The following is a 27,554-nucleotide window of genomic DNA, read 5'->3' on the forward strand; positions in this document are numbered from 1 at the left end:
TGTCTTCTTCACTCTGTACCACTTACTCCTGGTGTTTTTGTTCCATTTTGTTTTATTTTTAAATTCATGAATACAACAGCTCTGGGGGGGTTAAGTGTTATTTCCATTTTACATATGAGGAAACAAGGAATTTGGAGAAGTTAAGTAACTAGTCTCAGATTGTTAACATAGGTAGTAAATGGTACCTGCTTCTTATCAAAGCCTGAACTCTTAATTCCTACACTGCTTCCTTACAAATAAGTACACAAATGCCAATTGATAGATATGCCAAATACTGGGAAACTTCTTGGTTAATTGGCTATTTTTCTTCATCACTCAATCAGGTTTCATTGGAAGTGAACTTAAATTTATTCAAAGCTAAATTGAAAGGAAGGTGTAATTCAGTTCCCCCACTTCACATGTACTGGCTTTTTAGATACATCACCAAGAGAGTAAGCACAATGGAACATGACAGATTTCTAGCTAACAACCTGTCTTACGTAAAATATTTAGTAAGTATCCATTCAGGTGAGTATTTTCCACATATGGGATATTTTCCCTTAAAGCTCATTAATTTTTCAGACCTTGGTATGTTTACAAGGGGGTTTCATGGAACGCTTGTGAGTTACACCCATGGTTCAAATTAGATAAGAAGCCAAGCATTCAGGGAAGTTGGCCTGTCAGTGCTAGCAAAGAGCAATCTGACTGTACTTCCCAAAGCGTGGGCTATTCCAAGTCAGGTGCCACACGGACAGGACACTAAGAGACATTAAATTACATAGTAGGAACCATTAGCCCATTCTCGATTGCCTTTCAGTTCTCCTGATTATAACAAGTAGGAAGTATCAGTTGGGGATGAGAGACGTGTTCAAGTGGTCCTAGCGTGTGCCAATCTCCACTTTCGTCAAATAAACAGAGGTCCAAAGGGTCAGAGTCTTCCCAAAGCAGCTGTATTCAGATGGCATCTAATACCCTCTTTGTGGCTATTGCATTTGTGCTATATTAAACTTTTATTTATGGCAAGTGCTGATTTACAACTAAAAACTGATATCAAGTTCCTTTTACAACAAAATTGATTTAAAAAACAGTGAATAAACTTAAAGAAAAAGTTCAGTAACCAAGTACAGGTGTTATATGAATATGGCTAAAGTCAGGATGGTCCTATCTGAATTACAGACATTTGAGAAGTACTCTAAGACAATGGTTATCAATCTTGTCAAGCCATCATAATATCTAAGAACTGCATCAAAATATAGAAACATTAAGAGTTACCACAGCTAAACAGCTTCCCAGGACTTTGGAGGGCTGGCCCTTTTCTGAACTTTGGAAAATCATTTCGGTTGCTGAAAACAGGTAGCTAGTTTGCTGTCTACAAGTTCAGGGCTTGCCTTAGGCAAACTCCTGGGAGTCGTTCTTTGCTTTTCCAACCCTTTACCTATCCACATGCCCTTAAGCTAGTATTTTCTTTCTTCACTTTTTTCCATCAGACCTGACCAGTAGATCTTTATTCACGCTCTATACCTGTAGTGCATTACCTAAGTCCCCAGTGTTTGAGTTTTCACATGGATCAAAGCATAGGTGCAGGGATGTACTTTTCAGGCTGTTCTAAAATTTCAGACCTATTATAGCAGATAAGAAATTTTATATTTTACACATAAACTGTACATCCCAGAAAGTAATTTATCTTTCACAGCAGGGTAAGGCCTGCTTAGCTTAGTCAGAAATAATATGTTGCTTTCATTAGTGCCATGAGGTTAAACTTTTTTCTCCATTTCATATATGAGGAAACTGAGACACATCACTTCAAATGATCAGTTTTCCTTTAACCCACACTCTTGCAGCTCATAGTCTGGCTACTATTTCACAAATTGTGGTTAGAGTACCATGTATATAAGAATTACCTAGGGTCAGAGAGCCTCATCCCCCAGAGGGCAGACAATAGAAGCAAGAAGAAATACAATCCTGCAGCCTGTGGAACGAAAACCACATTCACAGAAAGATAAACAAAATGAAAAGGCAGGGGACTCTGTACCAGATGAAGGAAAAAGATAAAACCCCAGAAAAACAACTAAATGAAGTGGAGATAGGCAACCTTCCAGAAATAGAATTCGGAATAATGATAGTGAAGATAATCCAGGACCTCAGAAAAAGAATGGAGGCAAAGATCCAGAAGATGCAAGAAATGTTTAACAAAGACTTAGAAGAATTAAAAAACAAACACCTAGAAGAATTAAAGAACAAACAAACAGAGGTGAACAACATAATAAGTGAAATGAAAAATACACTAGAAGGAATCAAGCAGAAACTGAGGCAGAAGAACAGATAAGTGACCTGGAAGACAGAATGGTAGAATTCACTGCCATGGAACAGAATAAAGAAAAAAGAATGAAAAGAAATGAAGACAGCCTAAGAGACTTCTGGGACAACATTAAATGTACCAACATTTTAATTACAGGGGTCCCAGAAGGAGAGAGAGAATGGACCTGAGAAAATATTTGAAGAGATTATAGTCGAAAACTTCCTTAACGTGGGAAAGGAAATAGGCACACAAGTCCAGGAAGTGCAGAGAGTACCAGGCAGGATAAACCCAAGGAGAAACACACAAAGACACATCATTGAGACACATAATAATCAAATTAACAAAAATTAAAGGCAAAGAAAAATTATTAAAGGCAACAAGGGAAAAATGACAAATAACATACAAGGGAACTCCCATAAGGTTAACAGCTGATTTCTCAGCAGAAGTTCTACAAGTCAGAAGGGAGTGGCATGATATATTTAAAGTGATGAAAGGGAAGAAACTACAACCAAGATTACTCTACCCAGCAAGGATCTCATTCAGATTCAACAGAGAAATCAAAAGCTTTACAGACAAGCAAAGGCTAAGAGAATTCAGCACCACCAAACCAGCTCTACAACAAAAGGAACTTCTCTAAGTGGGAACCACAAGAGAAGAAAAGGACTTACAAAAACAAACCAATAACAATTAAGAATATGGTAATAGGAACATATATATAGATAATTACCTTAAAAATGAATGGATTAAATGCTCCAACCAAAAGACACAGGTTTGCTGAATGGTTACAAAACCAAGACCCATATATATGCTGTCTACAAGAGACCCACTTCAAACTTAGGGACACATACAGACTGAAATTGAGGAGATGGAAAAAAATATTCCATGCAAATATAAATCAAAAAAAGCTGGAGTAACAACACTCATGATATAAAGTAGACTTTAAAATAAAGACTGTTACAAGAGACAAGGAAGGACACTACATAATGATCAAGGGATCAATCCAAGAAGAAGATATAATGTTATAAATATATATGTACCCAACATAGGAGCATCTTAGTACATAAGGCAACTGCTAACTTCTATAAAAGAGGAAATTGACAGCAACACAATAACAGTGGGGGACTTTAACATCTCACTGACACCAATGGACAGATCATCTAGACAGAAAATTAATAAGGAAACACAAGCTTCAAGTGATGCAATAGATGAGAGAGATTTAATTGATATTCATAGGACATTCCGTCTGAAAACAGCAGATTACACTTCCTTCTCAAGTGCACGTGGAATATTCTCCAGGATAGATCACATCTTGGGGCACAAATCAAGCCTCGGTAAATTTAAGAAAATGGAAATCATATCAAGCATCTTTTCTGACAGCAACGCTATGAGATTAGAAATCAATTACAGGGAAAAAAACTGTAAAAAGCACAAACACGTGGAGACTAAACAATACGTTACTAAATAACCAAAAGATCACTGAAGAAATCAATGAGGAAATCAAAAAGTACCTAGAGACAAATGACAACAAAAACACAATCATCCAAAACCTATGGGATGCAGCAAAAGCAGTTCTACAGGGAAGTTATAGCAATACAATCCTACCTCAAGAAACAAGAAAAATCTCAAATAAACAATCTAACCTGACACCTAAAGGAACCAGAGAAAGAAGAACAAACAAAACCCAAAGGTAGTAGAGGGAAAGAGTCATAAAGATCAGAAAAGAAATAAATGAAATAGAAACAAAGCAAACAAGAGCAAAGATCAATAGAATTAAAAGCTGGTTCTTTGAGAAGATAAACAAAATTGATAAACCTTTAGCCAGACTCATCAAGAAAAGGAGGGAGAGGATTCAAATCAATAAAATTAGAAAAGAAAAAGAAGTTACAATGGACACTGAAGAAATACAAAGCATCATAAGAGACTACTACAAGCAACTCTAAGTCATTAAAATGGACAACCTGGAAGAAATGGACAAATTCTTAGAAAGATATAACTTTCCAAGACTGAGACAGGAAGAAATAGAAAATATGAACAGACCAATCACGAGCACTGAAATGGAAACTGTGATTAAAATCTTCCAACAAACAAAAACCCAGGACCAGATGGCTTCACAGGTGAATTCTACCAAACATTTAGAGAAGAGCTAACACCGATCCTTCTCAATATCTTCCAAAAAATTGCAGAGGAAGGAACACTCCCAAACTCACTCTACAAGGCCACCATCACCCTGATACCAAAACCAGACAAAGATACTACAAGAAAAGAAAATTACAGACCAATATCACTGATGAATATAGATGCAAAAATCCTCAACAAAATACTAGCAAACAGAATCCAACAACACATTAAAAGGATCATACACCATGATCAAGTGGGATTTATCCCAGGGATGCAAGGATTCTCCAATATATGCAAATCAATCAATGTGATACACCATATTAACAAATTAAGGAATAAAAACCATATGATCATCTCAGTAGATGCAGAAAAAGCTTTTGACAAAATTCAACACTACTTATGATGAAAGCTCTCCAGAAAGTGGGCATAGAGGGAACTACCTCAACATAATAAAGGCCATATATGACAAACCCACAGCAAACATCATTCTCAATGGTGAAAAACTGAAAGCATTTCCTCTAAGTTCAGGACAAGACAAGGATGTCCACTCTCACCACTGTTATTCAACATAGTTCTCGAAGTCCTAGCCATGACAATCAGAGAAGAAAAAGAAATAAAAGGAATACAAATTGAAAAAGAAAAGGTAAAACTGTCCCTGTTTGCAGATGACATGATACTCTACATAGAGAATCTTAAAGATGCTACCTGAAAACTACTAGAGCTAATCAATGAATTTGGTAAAATTGCAGGATAAAAAATTAATGCACAGAAATCTCTGGCATTCCTATACACTAATGATGAAAAATCTGAAGGAGAAATTAAGGAAACACTCCCATTTACAACTGCAACAAAAAGAATAAAATACCTAGGAATAAACCTACCTAAGGAGACAAAAGACCTGTACTCGGAAAACTATAAGACACTGATGAAAGAAATCAAAGATGACACAAACATATGGAGAGATAGACCATGTTCTTGGATTGGAAAAATCAACATTGTGAAAATGACTGACTATACTACCCATAGCAATCTACAGATTCAATGCAATCCCTATCAAATTACCAATGGCATTTTTTACAGAACTAGAACAAAAACTCTTAAAATTTTTATGGAGACACAAAAGACTCCAAATAGCCAAAGCATTGTTGAGGGAAAAAAACGGAGCTGGAGGAATCAGACTCCCTGACTTCAGACTATACTACAAAGCTACAGCAATCAAGACAATATGGTACTGGCAAAAAACAGAGATATAGATCAATGGAAGAGGAAAGAAAGCCCAGAGATAAACCCACGCACCTACGGTCACTTTATTTTTGACAAAGGAGGCAAGAATATACAATGGAGAAAAGACAGCCTCTTCAATAAGTACTGCTGGGAAAACTGGACAGCTACATATAAAAGAATGAAGTTAGAACACTCCCTAACACCATACACAAAAATAAATTCAAAATGGATTAAAGACCTAAATGTAAGACCTATAAAATGTAAGACCTATAAAACTTACTTATTCCAGTAAGTTTTAAGTTTAAGACACTATAAAACTCTTAGAGGAAAACATAAGAAAAACACTCTTTGACATAAATCACAGCAAGATCTTTTCTGACCCACCTCCTAGAGTAATGAAAATAAAAACAAAAATAAACAAATGGGACCTAGTGAAACGTCAAAGCTGTTGCACAGCAAAGGAAACCATAAACAAGACGAAAAGACTACCCTCAGAATGGGAGAAAATATTTGCAAATGAATCATCGGACAAAGGATTAATCTCCAAAATATATAAACAGCTCATGCAGCTCAATATTAAGAAAACCCAATCAAAATATGGGCAGAAGACCTAAATAGATATTTCTCCCCAGAAGACATACAGATGGCCAAGAGGCACCTGAAAAGCTGCTCAACATCACTAATTATCAGAGAAATGCAAATCAAAACTACAATGAGGTATCACCTCACACCAGTTAGAATGGACATTATCAAAAAATCTACAAACAACAAATGTTGGAGAGGGTGTGGAGAAAAGGGAATCCTCTTGCACTGTTGGTGGGAATGTAAATTGATACAGCCACTATGGAGAACAGTATGGTCGTTCCTTAAAATACTAAAAATAGAATTACCATATGATTCAGCAATCCCACTACTGGGCATATACCCAGAGAAAACCATAATTCAAAAAGACACATGCACCCCAATGTTCATTGCAGCATTATTTACAATAGCCAGGTCATGGAAGCAACCTAAATGCCCATAGACAAACGAATGGATAAAGAAGATGTGGTACATATATACAATGGAATAGTACTCAGCCATAAAAGGGAATGAAATTGGGTCATTTGTAGAGATGTGGAATGGACCTAGAGACAGTCATACAAAGTGAAGTAAGTCAGAAAACAAATATCATATATTAACGCATACATGTGGAATCTAGAAAAATGGTGCAGAAAAATGGTGCAAGGCAGAAATAGAGACACAGGTATAAAGAACAAACGTATGGACACCAAAGGGGGAAAGTGGGGGGTTGGTAGGCGTGGCGGCGGTGGTGAAGGTGGTGGTGGTGGGATGAATTGGGAAATTGGGATTGACATATATACACTAATATGTATAAAATAGATTAATAAGAACCTGCTACATAAAAAAATAATTTAAAAAAAGAATTACCTGGGGCTTTGTTTGAAATGAAGATTCCTAGGTATCCTCAAACGTTTTAAATCAGAATGAGAGTGAGTGGGTTCTGGGCATCTGAATCTTGAGTTCTCTCTCTTGGTCATTCTTATACAAAATAATGTTTGAGAATCTCTTCTGTGTCTATAGTGCTCTCCCTTTCAAGTTCACTTTTCACAACTCAGGTCAGTAATGCTCAAAGCTATATCGCTACCCAGACGATAAAATTAAAATGTGTCTGGGTTTTCTGCCTCTAAATTTTAGGCTTTTTTTTTTTCATCTTATCTCTGTAGACTTGCAGTTTGTTTTGTAATCCTGTCAGTCACCAAAACAAATAAAAAAATAAACACAGGAGAAGAGGAGGGAAGAGGACAGAGTGAACTCAGCATAAGGGAGGGCAGCTGGGGTACCTCGGACAGCAGCTGTTTTATGGGATTCTTGGACAGTGTGTAGAATCACTGGCTTCTCCAGGCTTCTGTCCTTGCTCTTGAATGCTTTGTTGTAAGTGCATAGTTATTTTGTTGCTGAGCAGTTAATGCTACGATGGTGACACCCACATGACCATTTTTGACCCTACCTTCCCAGCTCTTCGAAACTGTGTCTTCTTTAACAGCTGATACCATCCGGAGAGCTTTGGAAATGAAAAAACACTTTGCTTCTAATCTGATTTTACACATTCTGCATTTCATTTTTGTCCCTTCAAAGTGGGGAAGTTTAATATAAAATGTTATATTTTAATTTTTTTCACTTCTAAACAGAAATATTGAAGAAAAGAAAGGTTAGGAACTCCAACATCTGTTGTTTTTTACAGTTGACATAAACTGATTAAATACAAATTCTTTCAGGTCAATGAGAGTGTCCTTTCTCTCAGAATTCACTTTGGTCAAGGAGTCTATGGGAATACATCATCTAACTGATAAGTCATGTGTACGTAAAAGTCTCAAACTTGAACCTCAGAACTGGGAAAATAGCATTTGATATAATTAAAGAAGAGCAGAAAGTGCATGGTTTCATAAAAACTGGCACATGCACTTGCAATCTCTCTAAATTCAAGTAGTGTATGTTTTAATTTCTTTTTTCTCAAACCATCTTTCTCTTCTCCCATAACACAAACCAACATAATGATAGGATGAATTACTATTCTGTCCCTGAAATCATGTTTGCGAAAACTACTTAGTGACATGGAAAGTTGTTTATGATGTAATGTTAACAAGAAAAGCAAGATGTAAAAACTGTGTGATTCCAGTAATTGTGTGTGTGTGTGTGTGTGTATATATATATCTGTATTTAGATATATCTCTATATTTAAGTCTCTATATCTACTTATTTATATATATAGAAAGAGCTCTCTGGGTTGTTTAATTTTGAAATAGTCATCTTTCTTTCTTATATTCTTCTATATTCTAAATTGTATAAAGAAAATGTTATAATTTAAAATATGATTTTAATAATATTTACATTAAATTTTAATAACACCATATTTTTATAATTTTAAAATGGTATTTAAAAAGTTTGTTTTAAAATTCAAATTTTAGTGCTTAATGTTAGAGTTACAATAATAATAGGTCTTAATATTAAAATTAGAGATTATCTTTGCAGAATTCCTGTGGGAATTTCTTTCCAGGTTTTAATAAATGTAAAGATGATAGCTAAATCCAGTTGACCCTTTAGTGAGATATAAGCTTTATTAGAATAAGAGAAAATACTTATTCATTGTCGTTCTTTAACATATTTCACAAAGAAAAATTTCTGTACTTTGCTTTATATACTAATATCTACTCAAAACATTATGCATGATCTGCATTTTTTAACTTACATTCTTTTTTAGATCACTTTGATGGTGAACACTGGTGAGTTTAACCTGAACTAGAAAATGTTCCCAGGCAGTTTGTCTTCACATCCCAAAAACTGAAACCTGAACTGGGACTTGGTCATGAGAAAGTTTAAACTCAGTCAAGTAACTAAAACAGCAGATGGGGCAGAATACTCTACTTGGACACATTTCCAAAAATAATATACTCTCCTTGGGAAATTATGGATTATTTATTCCCTAAGAATGTAGTTTGCAATTACATTTGGCCACAAATACATTACTCTTTTCTTTTTATTTCACTGTCCATGGATCTGGAAATCCTTTTTTGAAAATCAGCAGATCCAGTAATTTGTATTTCTGCCTCCCTACTACTGAAAGACTCAAGCTTAACAATTTATTTGTCAATACAAGCATATTCAGATTGCCAGATTGTGATACCATGATGTATTTTGGGTTTTATCCCTAGCTCCTGGTCAGAGCTCCTAAAACCCTTGTAATTTCCTAACTTATAAGAGTAATAGAAGTGTCTTTTGTTATAATATTTGTTTTTTATCCCCAGTTCCTAAAATAATTCTGGAGTGAGGAAGGTGAAAGGGAAGTCTTTGTTATTCATACCAAGCCCCTTTCAACCATGCCTGAATTTATGTTAAGGCATCCTTGAGAAAGCCCATAAGGATGATGGAGGGTGGGGTGAGTGAAGGGTGGTTGCCAGAGAAACCAATCAGGTAATTAGAAGGTTGGAGCTTTAGCCTAAGGGTTTAATCAATCATGCCTATATAATGAAGCCTTCATAAAAATACCCTCACTGAAGAGGTTTGGAAAGCTTCTAGGTTAGTGAACACGTCATAGTGCCAGGAGGGTGGTACGTCTGGCAAGGGCATGGAAGCTCTGAGCCCCTACCCCATTCCTCCCTATGCATCTCTTTCATCTGTGTTCCTGAGTTGTATCCTTTCATAATAAACCAGTAATCTAGTAACTGAACTGTTTTCCTGAGTTCTGTGAGCTATTCTAGCAAATGATTGATCTTGAGGAACCTCAGGTTTATGGCTAGTTGGTCAGAACTACAGGTGGCAACCTGGGACTTGTAATTGGTACCTGAAGTAGGAGGGGGGCAGATTTGTGGAAATGAGCCCTTAACCTGTGGGGTCTGCACTAACTCTGGGCAGTTAGTGCCAGAATTGATTAAATCGTAGGACACTCAGTGGGTGTCTACCAAGAACTGGAGAATTGCTTCTTACGGAAAATCCACACATTTGGTGTCAGAAGTGTTCTGTGGGTGGAGTAGTAGAAAATATTAGTTTTCCCTCACGGAGTGACCTTTTCTTCTTAACATGTAAATAAAATTATTCCATTTGCTTGTTAAATATCTTTCAATGGATTTCCATATCTCTTTGAATAAAAACTAAATTTCTTATTATAACCTACTGGGCTATTCAGGATCAACCTGTTTCACCTCACCTCTAAGGATGTCACTGGTAAATTTTACCCAAGACTTATGGAGGAAATAATACAAACTACATACAATTTTTCTGAAAATAGAGGTTGAGGGAACATTTTCTGGCCTACTTTTGAGGCCAGAATTTCTTTGATAACAAAACTAGTCAAATGCATTCCAAGAAAAGAAGTTGCTAGGTCAATAGCCCTGATGAATACGGGTCCAAAAATCCTCAACAAGTTATTTCCAAGTCAGATACGTCAATATATTAAAAGAGTAATACATAACAACCAAAAGTGGTTTATCTTAGGAATGCAAAGTTGGTTTAACATTTGAAATTCACCTCATTAACATAATAAAACAGACAAACCAGATAATTTCTGCAATAAATGCAGAAAAAGTGGATTTGATCAAATTCAATTGTCTGTCATTATTAAAACTGTCAGTAAACTAGAAATATAAGAACATTTTCAAACCTGATAAAGGGCATCTACACAAAACTTATAGCTACCATCATGAGTAATAGCAAAAGACTAAAAACTTCCCTCTACATATACAAAACGTATATCCACTCACTACTATTGTAGAATAGTTCTTAGCAAATACAGAAAATTAAGAAGGAGGAATGCAAAGCTTATTGAAAAGGAAGAAATAATACTCTCATATACAGTCAACAAGATCATGCATAGAGAAAATCCTAAGGGATCTAGAAGGACCCTGTAGCATTTATAAAGAAATTTGCCAAGTTTATAGGAAAAATCTCTATATAAAAAATCATATTTGTATAATCTAGCAGTAAGCAACTAGAAAATTAAACATAAAAAATAATACTATTTACAGGTGCATTTATAAACATTAAATAGTTAAGGATAAATTTAGCAAAATGGAGCAAGATCTTACAATGAAAATTACAATACAATTTTGTATTGCTGAAATACAAAAAGTCCTAATGACATGTAGAGATGGGCTATGTTCAAGGATTAGAAGATTTCATATTTTTAAGATGTCACTTTTCTAGATGGATAGATTTCTAGATTCAATGAAGTTTCTATCAAAATCCTAATAGGATTTTTTGTAGAAACTGACAAACTTATACGAAATTTTTTACAGATATGCAAATGACCTAGAATATACAAAATAATCTTGAAAAAGAACAAAGTTAGGGAATTTACTCCACTTGATTTCTAGACTTTAAAGCTATAGTGATTTTCTCCTAAAACAGTGTCTCACAAATTTTTCCTTCTCTGTATATGCTTGCCACTTCTTTCTATTAAGTTCTGGAGTTTATTTCCCTTCTCCAAAATCTAGGCTGGCCCTGTCTCGTGACTTGCTTTGAGCAATGCAATGCTTATAAGCTTCCAGCTTTACTCTCTTAGAACCCTGAGCCTTAATGTCGCTTGATCTGACTAATCTGCTAGAGATAAAAGTTGCATGAAGAGACACACTATCGGATGTGAGACTACAGAGAGAGAGAGACAGACAGATAGAGAGAGACAGAGAGAGGGACGTAAAGGACCATGCAGCCTTCAGCTACCTTAGTCACCTCAGACAATGCTACGGACATGTGAGTGAAGCCATATCTTAGATCCTTCAGACCTAACTGATCTACATGAACCAACACTATGTACTGGAGAAATGAGCACATCCCTGCCAAGGTCTGCCTAAATTGCTGATTTATAAACAAATGATTGGTTGTTATTGCTTATGCCACACAGTTTTGGGGTGGTTTAATACACCAGTGTAGAAACCTGAACCAGTGAATGACTGAGGAAACAAATGACACTCCTTTTTCTCAAAGCATACTAGCAATGTTACCATATTGTTTCTGACGCTGAAATACTCTCTGTAACTCTCTTTTACAGATTTTCTAGTAAATGGGGAGTTTCTGTAGTTACACTTCAGAAATTATCAAAAGATAAGGAAATTTTTGTGCAGCATGAAATTAATTAAAGATCTTTTTGATTAAATTTCTGATTATAAAAGTAATGTATAGTTACTGAATTTATAGTATAAAAAAGGGAAGAAGGTCATTCATTATTCCACAAAATTAATGTTTATCTTTTGTTATATTTTCTTTAGTCTCTATGAACTGATGCATTTTTATACCAAAAAAAATACATTTTTCTTAACTGGGATCACATTTTATATAAAGTTCATTGTCAGCCTATAGTTACAGAGGAATAATTTTGCTTACAGGGCACATCTTTCACAAGTATCCTTAAATATATAAAATATCCCCCTAAATTGCACATATTAGCAAAGAGCTGTTAAAAGAACCAAATTTTAAATGCCTGTGTCAAAAGAGCTTTTAATAGATAAATTTTGCTATTAAGGTCATCTGCATATGTTTAGGCCATACATAAATGTAAAGAAAAAGACCACTGAAATTTATCAATGTCACATGAGTTCATTGTATAGGATGTTGTTTATCCCATAATCTGATATTTTATTTTGAGGATTCCATTGACAAACTTTTTTCTAATTTTGGAACAAAAAATTACATTTCTCCTAGATAAACCATTGTTTATATCTTGCGGACAGGCCTGAACTATGGAGCTGCGGATCTTTTTTTTTTTTTTTTCCAAAGTATAGAATAAGACATGTGGCTCCCCAACCAAAAATATATCTGCATTTTTGAAATTTGTTCTCTGACCCTAGTTTTGAATTCATTTCTTTACCACCACATTTAATTTTTCTCTCTCAGAGGGAATTTATGAATCTTCATAAACTGTGACACTTTTTGTAAAAAGGTGGCATTTTGATCAATTAATTTATCCTGTCTAATTTTTCTACTTATTATCTAATCAGCATTTTCCCAAAATTTTAATAAGTGAATAACATTTTATTATATTATATTAACCACAGTCTATTGCTAGAGATAATAGATTGGAGTTCATTCTTCACTATTATGGAAATTGTAATAAGCAACTTTGTGCTTCATTTTTTTCCACATATCTGATTTTTTTCTAGGACTGGACTTTCCTGCTTAAAGGGTCTTGAAATACATTACTAAATTTCTTTAGAAAGACTATGATGATCTGTACTCTCACCATCAGGGCACCTACCTCAACACACCTTGCCAGCATGATTGTATCACTGTTCGGGGTTTTGTTAATGTGACCAGTAAAGGGGCATCAAATGAGTTACCATGAATTTTTTGGATTGGAACAAGCCCATACTCTCAATGATGCTTCCTTTATCTCATATCATGTATTCAAGAGTCTTCTTGTCTATTTGTCCTGTAGATCTGTCTATCCACACGATAATTCTATACTTTCAAAGAGAAATACTACTTAAGCAGGCAATTTTCAAGTATCAAAACTATTCTTATCCACAAGTCCAATACTGAGAATCTCTCCTGAAAAAATATTCCAAAAATAGAAAATATTTATATCAATTGTGTACTCACTACAACATTACTTGTAATAGTAATAAAGTCACGACTTAAATGTCCAAATTTATTGAAGCAATTATGAACAATATACCTATAGAGTGAAATAGTTATTAAAAATTATGCTTACAGAGGTTGGCAATGATCAGATGTTAAGTTAGAATATGCTGGAATAAAAGGGCATTTTTCAACTCTTGATGTGAAAAAAACCCTGCTACAAATGTTGAGTTAATAATATTAGGATAAATGACTATATTTTTCTACTGAATTAAAAAAACTGAACAGGAGGAGGTAATTTACAAAATATTATCAGTGTTCAACTCAGTTAGTGGAGTTATGGATGCTTTATGCATTCTTCTCTGCAACTTCCATTATTTCCTGAATTTCACCATACTGTATACTTCTCCTTGTTTCTTTGCAAATCTATTTTAGATTAAGATGGAGCTATATATTTAAAAATATAATACTTTTAATTACATTGCCAATATCCCAATCTCTGTTTATCAACACTTTTAATATCCCTTAGCTGAAAGAATTCAAAGAAACATCAAACAAGAGAAGACTCCTATTCTGAAAATTTACTTTTCCAATGTAAAAGTTTAATACAGTTTTAATTTAGGGCCAAAGGAAAAGAATAAATAATAATGTTTTAAGGTGGGGGGGGGAGTATGGCAGAGAAAGACATCTAAAGTATCAAATTTTTGACTCTGTAACTTAAAAACAATCCATCTTTGTGAGGCCATATAATCCATCTTCTAAACTGTTACAACATCAATTAAGATTATGTCATCTCAGTTTACTGCAACCTTTTGGTTGAGTTTGAGTGTCTCAGTGAAGGATGGTTAGTGAAAACTTGAAATCTACCTGTCAAAGGATGGCTTCTCTCCACAGTCAAAGGCATCCTGCAGCTCCTTGACAAGGTTAGCCTGCCCCGGCAGTCGGAAGAGACCCTCTTCCTTCAGCCCCCTTTGTCGGATAAAGTCCACGCACTGCTCCACCAACATTGGAGCCAGACGGTGTCCGTATCTCTTCTCATAACGGACAGTATCTTCCAGTTTCTGTCCAAAAATGCCTGGAGAAATAAAGGATCACAATGAATTTGAGAAATTCATCTTTTCTCACTTTGTTTGCTTTCTTTGAAAACTCAATGTAAAGGAAAAACAAAGATTGGAATGCTAGCAAGCATTTCACGTCTGGTACTTAACATTATTACAGAATTAAATTCATTATGTACAATTCTTCAAATGAAAAGGGTTTACCTTGTGCTGTCCTTTCCCCCTGTATTCCATATTTAGCCCAAAACTGAAATGGAAATATGGAGTTTGAGATATCCACTTTGAAATAAGAAATATTGCAATAAACATAATTTCAGTTTTGGGTTTTTTTTTTATTTTTTCCTTTTGGGAAAAAACATATCCAAAAACTTAAAAACAGAAATATTCTGTAGATAATAGTCAAATTCTACTTCTGTTACAAGTGTAAATTTATGTCCAATTTTCATTTAGTTTAAATATTATTCATGTCTCTGTTCACCCTTTTTTTTCAATCAAGAGATGATGCTATGATTATAATCAAAGGGATAAAACCATGAAAAGAAATGCAGAATTTTCATCCATATAAAATATTTCAGACAGTGTTGGCTCTTTAAAATATTAAACTATTAATTTATTGGAAAGAGAAGTATTGGAAATACGAAGCAGTGCATACTAAAAGTGAGGAGACAGGGTCATGGTGCTTTGTCCTAACAGGGAGGCATATATGATTACACATTGCCTAGAATTGTCAGCACATGGGGGTAATAAAAATCAAAACAATTTTGATCAGTTTTATCAATGATTTTTAATGATTTTTAATTACCTACAAATGATGCATTTCTTGGTGCATGCATTTGGTACCCCACTGATTAAGAAACAGTGCCTCGGGGCTTCCCTGGTGGCGCAGTGGTTGAGAGTCCGTCTGCCGATGCAGGGGGCACGGGTTCGTGCCCTGGTCCGGGAAGATCCCACATGCCGCAGAGCGGCTGGGCCCATGAGCCATGGCCGCTGAGCCTGCGCGTCCGGAGCCTGTGCTCCACAACGGGAGAGGCCACAACAGTGAGACGCCCGCGTACCCCGCAAAAAAAAAAAAAGAAACAATGCCTCTAAAATATATTATTATCAGTTGGTAATTTGGAAAAATGATCAACCAATGAGAAAAGAGGGAGAAAAAGAGCCAAAGCAAATGTGATTCCAATGTTTCCAGATGGGGTGGCTTTAATGATCTTATTATTTTCATAAAAGGGGAAGAAAAATGAGTGTCCCATGTTGAAACTATGTAAGACTCCAGAATGTTTGGGGAATATTTCAAAAACATCAGGTTCAGAATTTAATAGTAAGAACATATGCTTTACCTCCCTATATGTAACATAATTTATGTATGGATTCAGTAATGCAAAACCATCACATTCCAAGCAATAAACACTTGCTACCAAAGAGAATATTCTTAGCCTAAGTAGAAACAATAATACAACAACAAACCAAACTATTGTACACCTGGTATCAAATCTGGCACTAATGGTGTCCATATATTCCTTCTAGGAAAAAAGATTGAGTTACCTGTTATTAATAGTCAAATGCATATAAAACAGAATTAGAAATTAGCTTAGTTTGTAGACTTTGGAACAAGCAGTTTCTCTATAACGGTGTGTTAAACACTTTCCCCTAACTCAACAGATATTCACACCCCTATTTTCTCTTGTTATTTTTATTTTCGTGGCTGGAAAATTAAATACTTCTCCTACTTCCCAAGAGTCTTCTGGAGCCTCTAGGAAGACTTGTTTATCTTGATGAAAGAGAAAGATATAGCTGGAATTGCCAATCATGACTTTTTCCATCTTGAACTTGGACATGCTACCTGTGACTAACAGTCATCTTTTGACCATTAGGCAACAGCCACGAGGGAAAGGCTAAAAGATTCACAGAGATAACGGGGCTGAAATCACTGAACCACTGACCCAATACCAGCAGCAACTCCTTGGAGATTTTTTTTCAATGTGAGAAAAATAAGCCCCTGTATAAGTCACCATTCACTGGGTTTTCGGTTATTTGCAACAATGCTCATTTCTGTATGAAGTGGTGATAATGATTTTGAAGCTCTTCTAGTATTTTAATAACAAAGCTTGAAAATTGGTTATGAATGAAGAATACCATATCTTTTCCCCTGAAGTTCTTTGATGCTTATTTGCCTGGGATGTTTGGTTCTATCCTGCCAAAATTGAGGAGATAGCCTTTCAGAGGCACTTATAAATTATATTAAAACATAATGTTGGGCTTCCCTGGTGGCGCAGTGGTTGAGAGTCCGCCTGCCGATGCAGGGGATGCAGGTTCGTGCCCCAGTCCGAGAAGATCCCGCATGCCATGGAGCGGCTGGGCCCGTGAGCCATGGTCGCTGAGCCTGCCCGTCCGGAGCCTGTGCTCAGCAACGGGAGAGGCCACAACAGTGAGAGGCCCGTGTACCGCAAAAAAAACCAAAAACCAAAAAACATAATGTTAACATTTGGGAATAAATCTTACATATCTGATTTTTCACTTATTCTTTTGGACTGATATATTACATAAGGTTTCTCCCTAAATCCAGCAGAAAATCTACTAAAGATGTTCCAGTTCAACCTCTATGAGCACTACAAATGAGAACCAAACTTCCAAAATTTGGTTTTATGCAGTAATGAAAAACAAACATTCTTTTCTTAAAACTCTCAGGATTTCTTTTTTCCCCAAAACTCAAGGATGTGATAAAGGACACAGTAATTTTTGCTTTAGATGGGCACTCCGTTTTTTTTTTTTTTCTCCCCTTGTTACATATAGGCTTGCCTATATGATAAGAATTTTCTTAACAGGTATAGTAAGAAATTAAAAGCCAAAAGCCCTAACATCCTTTCCTGTATTAGGTACCTAATATGCACTAAGTCCTTGACATATATTCTCTTGTTTCCATAATAAATATACAAGGTAGCTATTTTATACCTTAGGAAATTGGGCTCAGAGATATTAAATAAATCACCTAAGGTTAGTTACACAGCACCAAGTGGCAGAATGGAAGTCCATATCCAGATTTAGTCAGGCTTAAAAATCTTTGCTAGTTCCTGAATACCTGTCCTCTTCCACTTTATTTAATCCCAATTATTATGTGTCCTCATTTCCTAGTAATTTAAAATATTAATACATTCAAAAAGTGAAGAAAATAGCATATCCTTTTTGTGCTCTAAAAAATGGTAATAGTTAGGATGTATTTATGTACGCCAGGCATGGGTATTAGAAGTTTACCTGCATTTCTCTCATTTAAAACTCTCAGCATTCTATGAGGTGGGTACCACCATTTTACTGAGGACGAGATGGAAGTATAGAGTGATTAAGTAACTTGCTGAATGTCACAGGGCTGGTAAAAGATGTTGCCAGGATTTGATCAAGGCTGTTGAATTTCAGAGCCTCTGTTTGTGTATTATACAATACTGCCTAGTGGGTATAATGGCTGAAAATTGAGTTACAGAGGAAGAAACACGTCTCTTACTAGTTTTCTGACCTCAATTCCTGTCATCACACTAGAAGTGGTGATTTCTGTTGAGAAAATGGCAAATTTGGAGGGAAGTCGGGAAAAAAAAAGGAGAAGGAAAAAACTCAGCATCTTGCGCAACAAAATGATTTCCTTAATATAAAGAGCTATGCCTATTTAGCAACAAAATATGTAAAAGAGTTTAAAAAATGTAGACAGTATGTACACATACTTAGAAATTCCTGTGGGAAAAATAGTAATTTTCTGCTGTTTATCTGGTCTTGCAAAGAATTAGGTAATGATTAGATGTATACTTCCCATTCTGTAGCATTGGAAATAGAATGTCCCAAACATCTCTGACTTACAAAGGTAGATGGTGAGTTAACTTCCTGTGTGAGAATGTTTTTTTGTACAGAAAGGTAGGGGGAATTCTTTTTTAAAAGCTGCTTTAGTTAGAATTTTCTTTGAGGGAGCAGTGAAACTTCCAATTTTAAAATTAACAAAAAAGTACAAGGTCATGATCTATCCCCAGCTAGCAGCATGGAGAAAAGGACACATTGATTAGTAGATTATTAACAAGAATATTCCCTGTGGTGTGAGTCTTGTAAACAGTTCCAGCTATGTCCATTTAAATTCTCAGAGAGGTTTCACATTCCCTAACAAAACCATCCTTGGAATTTCTGCATATTTCCCCTGGAAGTACATTGATGGTGTCATGAAGCATCACTCAGGATGTGACTTTCCACTAGACTGAGAAAGTAAATTGCACAGGTAATTTTATTATATCTGTGGGAGGCTGTTTCAACTGGAGGGAGAGACAGGAGAGAGAAAAAAATATAAAGAAAATCTAAATATCTTCTGGATTTGTGAGGTTTCTCCTTTATGTGTGATTTATATACTCAATAGCTAGAGGCAGCCTGTGATGTTTTTCAGTGTGATCTAAAAAATATACTCAAATTCTACCCATCCTAAAAGATAAATAAATACAAACTAAACATCTTTGTACTCTCTGTGCCTTGTCCCTTTATTCACTCTGCTCCTTGATTCCCAACTAAGTATAACTCTGGCTCCATTTCATCACTTTCTATCTTCTTGTCAACCTGTTACAATGTGGCCTCTGACACCGTCATTCCACTAAAAGAGCTTTTTCTATAATTACCAATAACTACCTAGTTGCCAAATCACTGACAGCCAAATTTATTTTTTGCATTACTTTATGGCTCACTCCCTTTAAATCTATCAATCTCACTCTTCTTCCTGACACTTCTCACACCTTACGTAATTCTTTCCTTCAAGAATACTCTTTTCAATCTCGATCCTCAATATTTCTTAAATGACTTTTATAGAGCTGGGTTCCCAAACCAGGCAAGGGCTGCCACAGTGATCTTAATAATATTTAAATCAGATTATGCCTCTCTTTTGCTTCATTTCTTCCCATGGTGCCCCCTGGCCAACCAAACTCTTTTTCATGAAATACAAATTCTCCACAATCTGATCTCTGCCTCTTCATCCACTATTCAAAGTACAAATGTTTAGGTAGCACCCTTTCTGTGCCAGGCACTGTGCCATATCCATGCTCATTACTGCTGCTTCCTCACAAACAACATACTCCATAACTATAAGGAACTATTTGTTGTTTCCTATATGTATTATGACTTATTACATCTTCACGTCTCCTTCTAGAAGGTAGGTCCTGCTGTCATGAGCCAGCCTAGGAAAACTTATCCTGCAAGATTCAACTCGCACCCTCTCCTGTGTTAAGTCCTTACTAACATTCCCTCACCCCCATCCCAGACACAAAATTTGCTATTTTCTTCTTTGCTTTCTTAACATATTGCTTTGTAATTGTTTATTTAGATGCCTACCCATACTGGACTAGTCCCTCACCAGTCAAAAGAAGATTGTACTTTCACAATTATTATAATAAAATGATTATTTTACATTTATTATTATTGTTCTAAATGATATTGGATAACAATTTATACTGTATATTTATCCTATAAACTTAAAGGAGGTTTAGGTAAATTTCCAAAAGTACTGCAGACATAAGGACTGAACTGGGAACATGAAAGACTCCAAGGCTCATACTCCGTCTACCATAGTGTCACGGTCTGAATGTTTGTGTCCCTTCCAAACTCCTATGTTGAAAATCTAATGCCTATGGTAATGGTTTTAGGAGGTAGGGACTTTGAGAGGTGATTAGGTCATGAGGGCAGGGCCCTCATGAGTGGGATTAGTATCTTCATAAAAGGGACCCCAGAGAGCTCTCTCACTCCTTCCCTTTCAGCCCCTTGCGAATACAACAAGAAGCAGACAGTCTGCAACCCAGAAGAGGGCTCTCACCAGATCCCAACCATGCTGGCCTGATCTCAGTCTCAGTCAACCTCCAGAACCATGAGAAATAAATTCCTGTTGTTTAGAAGCTACCCAGTCTGTGGCATTTTGTTATAGCAGCCTGAATGGATTAAGACACATAGGTAAACTCTCTTGCTCCCTGGAACTTAACACCAAAGTGGGTAAGGATTGAGTGTTCCATAAACATTTGTAGAATTAATGCATGCATTAAAATAAAATACTTCATCTCCTCAATTAGAGGAAATAAATGACTAACTCCAAGGTAAAATGAAACTTATCAAGACTTCTCAGGTTGTGGCACTGATTCCTATAAAAACGTGAAAACAAAAAAGTCTTTGATTTGTTGATGAAAAAGGCAGAAGTTAGATAACTTCTCGGTTACTACTTAAATTTTCTATTATCAGTTATTTTTCAGAGTTCCGTGTCCCTTCCATGCCATAGATTACATGCTAAGTCATATAGAGAATTTGCTTTTACTTATCCTTCTGCTTACTACAACCCTGCTAACAGAATAAGTCGCGGTGTCACCAGGATTGTAATAATATTCAATTAAAAATGAACATTTGCCCATGGTAAATGGACAAATAAAAATAAAAGACATCCAATTTAGTACAGAACTAAGAAACAAAGACAGCCAAAGCTTACTTCAGTCTGTTACTAGCACTTTCTAAGCAGCCAACAAATCTTCTATGGATAGAAAACTTAATTCAAGAAGCTCAGAATCTATAATAACCAATGAATATATGGTAAAATCTTGACTTTCCTTGTAGTCAGACTGGAGAAAAATAAAGGCTTGAAAAAAGTAAGCTAGTGTAATAATGTGATAATAGTGACCCAATAGCATTGGTCTTAGACCAGCAGAGTAATTATACTCACCATTTACATCCAGGTACCAAGCCATGCAATTTACATGTATTTTCTTATTTGACACTCACAAATATTCCGCAAGGACATCTCCCTCTACAAATAGACTCAGAGATGCTAGGTGACTTGAAGTCACATATCTAGAAAGTGGTAGATCTGGGGTATAAACACAGGTCTATATGACTCTAAAAGTCTTCCTTTTCCACTATGTTATGTTAATTCAATTCAGATATTTTTTTTCCCATAGGGATGCTGACTACTCTTTTAGGATCATGTAAGAGAAAATGTCTTTCCATAAACTTCCAAAGACTAAATCTGATTTCATGTAGTTCAGATGAATCACTGCCTTTCCAGATAAGTCCATGGTGAGTCTTTTATTCATAAACTCCTCAGACTTCGTATATAATTTTTTGTAGTGCTTATTACAGATTAAGTAATTACTTATTTTATATGTTTCTTTATCTTCAAGGAATCTGTGAACTCATAGATTCCAGGAAACTTGTTTTGTTTGCCTTCTCACCCCCAAAATCACTTGGTAGATGCTCTGTAAAACTTTGACATGCGAATTAATGAGCTACTCATTTATAGCACCATTTAAAATTACATGGATTTGGATAGTAGCATTCTGTTGGACAAATCAATTTTGATAAATGTGACTACAACATATACAACATTAACTTTTTTATGCTTTAAGGTTAACCATCACTTAATGTATTAACATTTTCACTTATAAACATACCATCTGCATATACAGGGAAAAATAGGTTCTCAGGACAGATCAGAATACTTTAAATTACTTTAAAGAAAATGCTGGTGTTATCCACCACCTCTGTAAAGATATTCTATTTTAATTCACTACTGTCTCTGAACTAGCAGAAAAAGATAAGTAATAATACTATACTTCACCAGCCTGCAATAGATCTTGAATCCTGGATTGAATAGACCTATTGCCATTCTTAACTTTGAGAAGAAATAAACAAATACAAATATATATTTCTTATCACAAATGTGCATAAAAGCACTTGAAAATAGCTATGAAGATAAGGTGACCAGGTGGCAGCATATAAGAAATATAGGGGCTATAGAGTAAAGAGTATAACAGGTGAACAGAGAAGGCTTGATGAAGAATTGAGAGCCAACAATGACTTGAAGACAGTGTAGAGTGTGGACAGACTGCAGAGGAGAGAGAGCATCACTGCGGAGGGTGCACTGAACAGAGCAAAGAGGTATTACAGGAGATGGGTTCAGGGAGGAAGAGGGGATAGTCTGGGGAATTGTAAATAGTTGGAATTATTTAGAAGCCCTTGACAGTTGCAAGAAATGGGACATCCTCTTGGGAGCAATAGGGACTCATGAAAAATTACTAAGCCGTGGAACATTGCTTGTTAGTACTGTTTCAGGAATACCAACTGGACGACGCTTTACAAATGAACTGTACTGCAGGAATTTGTGAACAATGTTGGGGGTGAAAAGAGGTGAGGATGGATCCTGTCTTGAAGAGCCACTTCTAAGGTCAAAGTACCTTGTGTGCATAAAGCCATAAAGGCACAGACAACTAAGGTGATGGAAATAGAAATGGAGGTGAAAGTATATAAAGAAGGAAGAAGCAATGGGGCATGACCACTAAGTTACTGTCTAGGGGGAAAAAAAAAGCACTGGGGAATTAATGATTCTTTATCTCCAAGAAGAGCACGACTCAGGAAAAAGACAAGATAAAGTTAGGGTTTAAAATTTTACTTTAGTATGTTCTGTGATCACAACAATCTTAAACCAGCCAGACCATTCTGACTAGAAATTAACACTGACATCAGGACCCAAAGTGTTCCAAGTAATCAAGAGATTGATTAGGCTCTGTATATTACATAATAGTCTTATGGAGGTAAAAAATATATAGTTTCAAAATCCAAAGGGTAAAGAACACATTGTAATCTTTATCTCACCAGAACATAAATCCAAAGCACCACTCTCCCCACCTAATAGATGGTTCACAGTGCATAGATTTTTAAAACCACTGAGAAAACATGTCCAGAGACCTTTATTAGTAGCTAAACAAAGAAACAGAGGGCAGTAAAGGACAGAAGAGGTCTGTAAGAGAAAGGAACTCAGAGCAGTGAGTTCCAACAGGCACAGCATGCAAGCTGCAATCCCACCAGGCCTCTGGAAACTTTAACTGAGCTCCCCTCTTCATTCTGAGGGCCATTCTGAAGTGCTGAGCTGCCTCTTCTGTCAGCCGACCCATAACAGTAGTAAAAAATGTTTTAAATGTGGATCAGGAAAAGCAGACGCATTACCATTTTGCACTTCTTGGTGCTTTTCCATGCTTCTTGCACCCTCCCTTTTGCTTTCATTGAAAGGACTTCAGTGGATGCTCTCCAACAGGCTTGGGAGAGGAACTCAGAAACCCCTGTCCACTTATGGAACTCCTGGAGTACCCAGGGGATTAAACAAAGCACAAAACGACACTCTCTTCTTAAGGTAGCATGGTTTGGGAACCCGGGATTGAAAGAAAAGTTCATTCTTTTCAGTGCAGGACCTTGAATAAAGATCTAACACCCTGGGCTTCACACCGCCGCTGAAAACAACGGCTAGTGTGGCACAGAAACAGCCTCGCAGCCCAGCCTCAGCCTGGCGCCTTCCTTCCCAGAACCTCACTGCCTAACTGTGGTTGAGCAGGGAGAGGGAACTTAACACAGCTGAATGCCCCCTGCACCTCCTCTCCTTTACGGTTCTGACAGTAACCAGAATGCAACTTTGTAAAATAAAAATCTGTTAATCCTTGACTCAAATGCTGAACATTCTTCAGATTACTAAGACTTTGCAGAGGCAAGGACAATAGTTTAAAAATAGCCCACAGGAGATGATAGATGGAAGCTGTTCCCCACTCTCTGGTTGCCATTTGCCAGCCCATGGGAATTTTCTTCTTCTTTTTTTTTTTTTTGCAGCACTGCCTTCCCTCATTGATATTTAAGGAGAGAGGGAAGAGGACATAACGAACAGCAGTGTTAGCCAGGGTTTTTGAAGACATGCTATATTCCAATATGGGAGGAGAGAAGGTGGAAAACGTAAAAAACACTTTGCTCTGCATTTCGAAGATAAATTAATTGTCCCCAGAACATTTCATATTACAAATGAGCAGTAATAACCTAGAAAAGTAGACCTTCTCTACATGTTTGGATAAACCCAATTTAGTTGCTGAGTGGTGGGAGAACCAGAAGAGGGGATGTCCTTTAAGCAATTAATCCCTAGCCTTTTTCAGTTTCTCTCATTGCCAATTTCTCTATGAATTATGCAATCTTACAGTAACCATGAAATCTCTAAAGATCTATAAAACATGAGACACATATCTCTCTTTAATTATCTTTGTGGATGAGAGAGGAATATAAAGTAACACCTGAATTCCTTGTTTATAATATATGATAATTCCTTACTTATAATATATAATAATGATCATAGCCAGATATTAACTGCTCAAAGGAAAATATTCAGAAGGAGCAAGGTTTAGTTTTAAAAAGTTCCCACTATATCTTGCTTTAAATATACGGTTTTTCTTCTCTTCTATTTTTTGTTGATTACTAGATAGAGAATGTTGATTAATAGGTGGCAAATTAAAGAAAAAAGGGAGAAAGAACAACCTTAGATGGGACTCAAGTCAGCTCCTGATTAAATTATTAGGTTACAGTACATGACTTTAAAATTACAATTACCTAGTTCCAATTTAAATAATCATTTGATTTAATTATTCCCATTTTAAAACAAAAGGCCATTTTAAAGTATGTTGATACAGAAACATTTTATAGAAATACTTCATTTTACCTATGTTGTACCCTTTAACTCCCCCTACACAAATCAATACTGAAATACTTAGTTTCTTTCTTTTTTTTTTTTTTGCGGTACGCGGGCCTCTCACTGCTGTGGTCTCTCCCGTTGCGGAGCACAGGCTCCGGACGCGCAGGCTCAGCGGCCATGGCTCACGGGCACAGCCGCTCCGCGGCAGGTGGGATCTTCCCAGACCGGGACACGAACCCCTGTCCCCTGCATCGGCAGGTGGACTCTCAACCACTGTGCCACCAGGGAAGCCCTGAAATACTTAGTTTCTTTTATTGATCCTAAGCTTATATTTTCCCACCCCTTGTTCCTGATCCTTCATATCTTTGCCCTCTTCCAGTGCCACCTTATGATATATTTGGAAAGCCAAGGTGACTCCTATTTCTTATTAGTGTTAATCAATATGGTTCAAAGCCTCCTGAAAAGGGGTCACTACAGATAATCCAGTTATTACAATTTTCTCAGTAGGGGAGGAGAGGCAAGCGCAGGCAGCCAGAACCAAACCGATGTGATGGGAGCGCTGAACGGGGACTTGAGAGGGACTCAGTTCAAGGCGGGAACAGCATGGCTGCTTGATTTGAGTCTGGGAACAGCCCAAGGTAGTCTCGGCCCCTCCCCTCGGCATGGTCCGGCCAGCTTGTTTGTTCTCCAGCAGTCAAGGTGATCCCTTTAGGACCACCGTTCTTTAAGTCCCGCCCACCTGGCCCATTCACAGGCAGTAATAAACAGATCAATAGGAACCTCGAGAAATAAGTATAGACAAGCAAAACCACACATAAACCATTCTTGTACAGTTTTAAGCTCTTGGCTTCCAAACTCCCACTTTATCTGAGCGTAAACTGACCTTAAAGCATCAGAAAGATATTTTAAAAGGACATGAACATATTATGTACCTACCTTTCCGAAAACTAAAACACCGTTTAATTCTTCTGTATGTAGTTTTAGGAATGAAAGGAGTAGACGCCAAGGCACCTGAGGGGCGCCCCCCAGTACTTCTGTCTTCAGGCATCATACAGCCCCCAAATTCTGAACCCGTTTCTGGCTCCCTTTAAAACCTGTCTCTCTGTGATATCGGGATCCCACAGCTACTCCTTCTCATGTTTATTTGTTGAAGTGCTGTTTCCTAGAACTTGAAGATTTTGATCATCCAGGTCCTGAATCAGGGATAAGTTACCACCTCTCATTTACTTCTTTTTGGCAAAAAAGTTCCTTTTTTCTTGCCTAATCCCGGGAGTTTTTGAGGTTTTTTTAATTACTTTTTTTGTTTCTGCAGACATTCCAAAATGTCACAGCAAAAAGAACCACAGCAAGCAAGCGGCACCTCCCATTCCAACAGCAGACTTTTCTTTCTTTTTTTTTTTTTTTTTTATTAAGAACTGTCTTCTCAGCTGGAACTGGGGGGACTGAGATTCTCTGGAAAGGTCAGCAAATAGCTGTGAGCAGGGGAAAGAGGAACAATGACCAAAAGGCCCCTGAGGGATATTTCAGTACTGTCCTTGCTGGCTCCTTTTATCTGAGCAAAAGGGGAGGCAGATAATGGCACCTTCTCCAGAAAGCATTTCGGTGCATGACAGATTCTTTTCAAAGAACTCCCCTGTTCCTTTTATAGCACCCCTCAGCCTTTGATGCTCTCTGCGGGCTTCTCCCTTCGGTCTTCAAACTCCCGGGGCTCCCGAGGGAATCGCCACGTCAGAACAGTCCAGTGCCCGTTCCGGGAGAGGCTCCTCCTCGGATCCGTGTAGGAAGCAGCTTTGCAGGGAGTTTCTCCCCCGCTAGTCCAGTTCCTGCTCCCCTTTTCTCAAAGAGAGCTGGGTGGGAGCTGGCAGGGCTGCAGCTGCCTCGTCACCACGCTGTGGCTGCGGCTGCCTTCAGTGCCCGCCGGTCACATGCAGCAGGTGCAGTCACAACAGTGTGAGGGGAGCAGGGAGAGTGCCCCGCGGCCGCCTGAACCCCTTGTTTCTTCCTTTGCCTTTGCAGTGACTCCCCTGCTGGCTCTGGTCTTGTACATACCTTTACAGCTGGCTGCCTCAGTCCCTCCAGAAACCAAACAGCCCCAAACCAGCCCCGAGGGGGTCAACTTTTTGCCCCTTCCTTTCTGCATTTATTCTCTTCCTATACAAGATTTTTTTTTTTCAGATACTTTGCAACTGAATCTATTTGTGAGTGCTGATGTAAATGTGCATATCGTTAAAACATATGTGTGTGAAATAGAAAACTGTTTAAATTTAGCAGCAAAGATTCTGCAGGTATAACCACAAAACAAGTTAACTCATATGTGTGTGTGTTTATA

The 27,554-nt window shown here is 36.9% G+C and overlaps 1 protein-coding gene across 6 annotated transcripts in view; it reads right to left on the bottom strand.

The window, feature by feature from the left end:
- ARHGAP24 (Rho GTPase activating protein 24) overlaps positions 1 to 27,554 on the bottom strand; it is a 767,082-nt gene that overhangs the window by 38,144 nt on the left and 701,384 nt on the right. For 5 of the 6 annotated variants that reach the window (XM_060012218.1, XM_060012216.1, XM_060012219.1 and 2 more), the window contains one exon: positions 14,558 to 14,765. In XM_060012218.1, the coding sequence (XP_059868201.1) occupies positions 14,558 to 14,765 (208 nt within the window). Of the gene's footprint in view, positions 1 to 14,557; positions 14,766 to 26,161; positions 26,611 to 27,554 lie in introns of those variants that run through there. The other variant, XM_060012220.1, reaches the window with a different exon arrangement.

This window comes from Delphinus delphis, chromosome 5 (genome assembly GCF_949987515.2).
Source record: "Delphinus delphis chromosome 5, mDelDel1.2, whole genome shotgun sequence".
Lineage (NCBI taxonomy): Eukaryota > Metazoa > Chordata > Mammalia > Artiodactyla > Delphinidae > Delphinus > Delphinus delphis.